General features: G+C 41.6%; 1 protein-coding gene across 1 annotated transcript; it reads right to left on the bottom strand.

Annotated features, from left to right (window-relative positions):
- Positions 1 to 1,513: 1,513 nt before the first annotated feature.
- trhrb (thyrotropin-releasing hormone receptor b) lies at positions 1,514 to 5,247 on the bottom strand. The gene is made up of 2 exons (XM_023976621.1): positions 4,477 to 5,247; positions 1,514 to 2,364 (listed from the first exon to the last, which is right to left on the bottom strand). Exons 1-2 carry the CDS (start codon positions 5,245 to 5,247, stop codon positions 1,936 to 1,938), a joined length of 1,200 nt encoding a protein of 399 aa, XP_023832389.1. The 3' UTR covers positions 1,514 to 1,935.
- Positions 5,248 to 5,853: the final 606 nt, after the last annotated feature.

Below are 5,853 nucleotides of genomic sequence, written 5' to 3'. Positions count from 1 at the left end.
GTTGATAATCCCTGCTTTAATGTYTGCCATTTTCAGACAGAACATTTACATACTAAATGCCACATGATCCATAACTGAAAAGGGTATGCTAGTGAGCTGTCTAGTCTGTAATATGTTTAAAGTACTCAATTAAATGTATTTTATAAAGCCCTTTTTACATCAGCAGCTACAGTATGTTTACAATATGTTATATACATAATCACCATTCTCTCTGGTCAAATTACCCCAGTCAAATGTTTTTAAAGTTGTTTATTTGAATCATTATGGTAGTTGTTCCACAAAACATTATTCAAAACAACCGACAAATGCAATCATATTCATTTAAAAGGAACGACGTCCACCATATGTTACTGCACAATATACTTAATGATATCTGTTCATCTTATTGATATCTAAATACTGATATCTATTTCAGCACTAAGGGGAAAAAAAGTAKTTTTACTGTATATGTAGCTGACAATTCACAGAAAAATCGTACATCAATCCACATACAGCGATCCTCACCTCAAGCAAACAGGATTTGAAATAAAGTACAAGAACGATACCTTTACAAATACTTTCAAAATATATTTTGATAGTTTCCACAAAGTGATGCACGATTTCATTAATAATCAAGGTGACAAATTTGTACATTCACGGAAGGTAAAATGTATCGATCACTCTACATTGAAATAATCATTGAACTCTCGGCAGTGTACAGCTGGCTAAGAAATATGATATAGATTTATGTTATGACAGTTATGGCACCCTGGCAAATTGTGTTGCCTTTGTGCAGCAGGGCACACTCATAGATTCCCCAGTTCCAGGACCCAGGGGGGATATATATCAATCATCTCGAAGCACGATCGGTTTTACCTTTCAAATCCCAATGAATAACTAAGATTAAATGGACTGGGGGACCTGATCCTAGAGGCAGAAAAGTCCCAATACACCACAATATATACAGTAACTGTATCAAAATCATAATCACTCGCTCTTGATCATCCAAAATGGACTCAAGTTTTGATGTTTACATTTTACTCTCTGTAACAAATAGCCTACAGATTTTTTCACATTACACAATAATATGATCCATAATATAATAAAATAAAGAAAAATCMAAATTGGGAAATAGGCCTGCATAAAGGCCTTAGACTCATAAGTCTGTATAKCTTGTTTGAGAAAGAGAGAAAGAGAGAGGCTTGTCTCTGACCCTGCCAGTGAGGTCTCATTAAGAGTGGAAAATGTGCCATTTGAGTCACACCAGGGCAGTTCACATTGTCTGTGTCCCAAGAGCACAAACCTGAAACGTGTGTCTGCTCTTGGGACTTGTGTCTGAAAAGCAAACACAACACAGTAATGTGTCACCACATAGCCTTCACATTGTACTGTACATGGGGCCTTACAATTACTCCCCGAAGGTCAAGCTTGGGTCTCTTCAGTGTGAGTGAAAATGGCTGTGACACAGGACAGTTGAGAGCAAGTCATAGTCCTGTGGCCACAGCACATCTAGTTGCTAACCCTGCTTGCCTCTCAGTCCAGTGAGGTCTCATTCAGTGGGAAATCTCCACCTTGAGTCAAACCGGGACAGCTCACAATGTGTATCTGAAGATGAGTGTCTGAGTACACATCCCACTGGGCACAAACTGGTTGAATCAACATTGTTCCAATGTAATTTGTCAAGGTGTTGACGTGGAATCTATGTGGAAATARATTGGATTTGCAAAAAGTGACTCAAATATACAGTAATAATGTATTCACATCTCAGGCAGGGACTAAAATGTTTTGTTAGCTTCACCCAGGACACTGTTTTCACACTTGACAGACCAGACACACCAATGGCTCTAKAATATAGTCTGTTCACACCAAAAACGTCAGCACCTCCAAAGCTGTCCCTCAAGGCTTAGAGGAGCTGTCATCTTCAGTGACTGAACCCTGAACACGAACCTTACAACATCAGTCATTGCATAAAGTCACCTTGCTGTACACACAGGTGTCCTGAAACACCATCTTCTTGTCAGGCAACTCACAGGTTACCGTGATCTCGTCCAGCTCTGTGTTGAATTGGTCCGTCGTCTCCACCATAGATGTGTCCTTGACCACGCTGTAGGTCAGCGCCACACCGTACGTGCCGCCGGTAGGCTTCTCAGAGCCTTTCCGTCCGCAGAGGCAGAGCTTGCGGAAGGCGGCACGGAACTTCTGCGACATAGCATTGTAGATGATGGGGTTGATTGCGCTGTTGAGGTAGACACAGCTCCGACAGAAGAGAATAAACCAGGTATTCATGTAGGCCTGCTCCAGGAAGGAGTTTACCACCACCAGGGTGCGGTACGGCATCCACAGCACAGCGAACAGGATCACCACCACAGCCAGCATCTTGGTCACCTACGACATGGAAGAGAAGGTGACTATGGGCCACTTTTCAATCAACGCTACTGGGTTTATTTCCCTTACACTGCAGTCTGCAATATTCTCAGCAATACAATAATTATAGAGTGAGACAGAAATGCCATCTGTTGTGTAGATCCAGCTATACTGTTTATGTCTCAAGGTTCCATATAATTTCAGATGGTGCCTATATTTCTCATTCATTTGGAATTGAAGTATATTGGATCTACAGATTGGGCTATACAAWCATCTGAATAACTTTGATTTTGMAGTGAACTGTCACTTTAAACGTGTAATACACATGTAACATTAGTTGTTTGGATTAGTTASCTTATAAAAACTGATCATTATTTCAAATTATTATAATATTAGTCACTTTATCTCTACATATATGTACAGTACATACTGTATATACTGTACCTCAAACACCTCGCACCCCTGCACATCGACTAACTACTGGTTCCCCTTGTATATAGTCAAGTTATCATTACTCATTGTGTATTTATTCCTCGTGTTATTATTTTTGGATGATTTCTCTATTTTTCCTCTCTGCATTGTTGGGAAATAAGCATTGCACTGTTAGTCTACACCTGTTTTTTACAAGCATATGACAAATCAAATATGATTTTATTTGGACTCCCTCAGTAGGCCTACTCTGGATGTTATGTCCCAAAGCTAGGGGTCAGTTTGATGTAATACCAAATTCCAATTTTATTTGTCACATGCTTCGTAAACAACAGGTGTAGACTAACAGTGAAATGCTTAATTCCAAACAATGCATTGACTATAGCTCAGCATTCAACACCAGGTAATGGCTCTCYGAGTGTGGTGTCAGGAAAATAGCCTCTCACTCAACATCAACAAAACAAAGGAGATGATRGTGGACTTCAGGAAACAGCAGAGGGACCACCCCCCTATCCACATCGATGGGAGAGCAGTGGAGAAGGTGGAAAGCTTTAAGTTCCTCGGCGTACAGAWCACTGACCAACTGAAATGGTCTACCCACAGAGAAAGTTTGGTGAAGAAGGTGCAACAGCACCTCTTCAACCTCAGGAGGCTGAAGGAATGTGGCTTGTCACCTAAAAACRTCACAAACRTTTACAGATGCACAATTGAGAGCATCCTGTCGGGCTGTATCACCGCCTGGTACGCAATTGCACCGCGCACAACCGTAAAGGCTCTCCAGAGGGTGGTGCGGTCTGCACAACGCATTACCGGAGGCAAACTACCTGGCCTCCAGGACACCTACAGCACCCGATGTCACAGTAAGGCCAAAAGGAGRATCAAGGACAACAACCACCTGAGCCACTGCCTGGACACCCCGCTACCATCCAGAAGGRGAGGTCAGTACAGGTGCATCAAAGCTGGGACCGGGAGACTGAAAAACAGCTTTTATCTCAAGGCCATCAGACTATTAAACAGCCATCACTAGTACATTAGAGGCTGCTGCCTATAGGCATAGWCTAGAAAGCACTGGCCACTTTAATAAATGGAACWCTAGTCATTTTAATAATGTTTACACATTACTCYTCTCGTATGTATATACWGTATTCTATACTATCTTTTGCATCTTAGCCTATGTCACTCTGTCATTGCTCATCCATATATTTATATATTCTTATTCCATTCCATATTCCATTACGTATTTCTTGTGGAATTGTTAGATATTACTTGTTAGATATGGCTGCACTGTAGGAACTAGAAGCACAATAAGTTCGCTACACTCGCAATAACATCTGCTTAACACGTGTATGTGACCAATACAATTTGATTGGATTTTGATTCGATTGGAACAGTGAAATGCTTAATTCCCAACAATGCAGAGAGGAAATAATACGAAATGAGACCAGGCTGCACACAGACTGCTGATGTTGTGTCAAAAAGCTACACACTCCCGTAGTGTCCCAAAGCTAACTCAKCGCTTATGCTGGCTACCATTCTGTATTCCAATGTATTACCAATACCCAATGAATAGGAGCGCACTTGTAGTTTTAGGTACCCGACTCCTGATGTTGTGTCAAAAAGCTAACTCACCCATGTGCATTCCAATTTATTATCAATTGCTAATGAATAGGAGCGCACTTATTTTTTTTAGGAACCGCAAATCACCTGTCTCCGAGAAGTAGCGGTAGTGCTGGTGTGGTGGGAGTTTTTACATCCCCTCGTTGTGTTGCTTTGTTCATTTTTACTTTTATCCTTGCGTTCAGAAGGTAACGGATTCATGATCAGGATTCTGGCGATGAGACCATACAGAATGGTAGCCAGCATAAGCGGCACAACAAAAAATATCCCGAAATCCAAAAAGTAAATGGGCAAATAGAGTTGTCTTGAAACTTTGTAGCTGCATATCACGATGGTCACGTCGTTCTCATATGCTTCTTCTTTGATATCTGACAGGTAGAACCACATGACGGAGTAGAGTAAAGTGAAACCCCAGACAAACAATATTATCTTCTTGGCTCTGGACAGTGTGCACAGCAACTGGGCTTTTATCGGGTGGCAAATAGCGATGTACCTTTCGATGGTAAAGGCGGTGATAGAGCAGGACGATGCATTGATTCCCAGGTACTGGAGGTAGGTGATTCCGAGACATCCTGAGCGGCCGAACACCCAAGACCCGAAGATGCTGTCCGTGATATTCGGTAAGCCCGCCGCAGTTAGTACGATGAGATCTGCAACGGCCAAGCTCACCAGGTAGCAGTTGGTGGGTGTCCTCATGTGTTTAGTGGTAAGCACCACTAAGATCACCATAACATTACCAACGATCCCAAAGGCGCATATCACGAAAACTAACAAAGTGCTCACCACTTTGTATTCGATTATTTGGTCCGTCCAAGTCCCCCAAGTCTGATTATCTTGKGCTTCAGTAACATTTTCCATTTTCAGTTCTCTGAATATGTCGAGTAGAGAGAAAACAATTAACTTATAAAGTAGCCTTCTCGCTACACGTAGGCCTATAACCGAATCAGTAGGCTATTACACGGTAGTAGGCTAGTATATAATACTATGGGAAGTAAGCCTGTCAACCTACTAGTTGAAAAAGACATCCATGGTAGGGTATTGTGCTTCAATTCCAAAACATATATTTCCACTTTCTGTCTCACACTTGCAAAATAAGCATTGAGTATTCCTTGTCATATCGTGCGTAAAGGTGAGAACATCCCGTTGTGTCCAGTGTTTCTTTCATCCAAAGTTGTAGCAAGTGAAACAGGGAGTCAGTGCGCGCATCGAAGTCACAGTGGTGTCACTAAATACGGAGAGTGGGCCTGACTGAAAGGGATGAGAGGAGGGATGCTGGTTTTTGTTCATTTTCTCTGCATCATCAGACATTACGCAATGCGCTCTCTGAGATTTGACGATTTGGGGGGAATGATCTGTCACCAGTTGCTTTATGCCATCGTGAAAAAGTATTTTGTTTAGTAATTGAGTAAACAATTGAATCAATTTAACAGTGTATTGTTGGTTCATAACCGTTGGTAAGAATGG

Source organism: Salvelinus sp. IW2-2015, linkage group LG31, assembly GCF_002910315.2.
Source record: "Salvelinus sp. IW2-2015 linkage group LG31, ASM291031v2, whole genome shotgun sequence".
Taxonomy (NCBI): Eukaryota; Metazoa; Chordata; class Actinopteri; order Salmoniformes; family Salmonidae; genus Salvelinus; species Salvelinus sp. IW2-2015.
The sequence above is the reverse complement of the archived record's forward strand: the minus strand, read 5'-3'. Positions and strand labels throughout refer to the sequence as shown.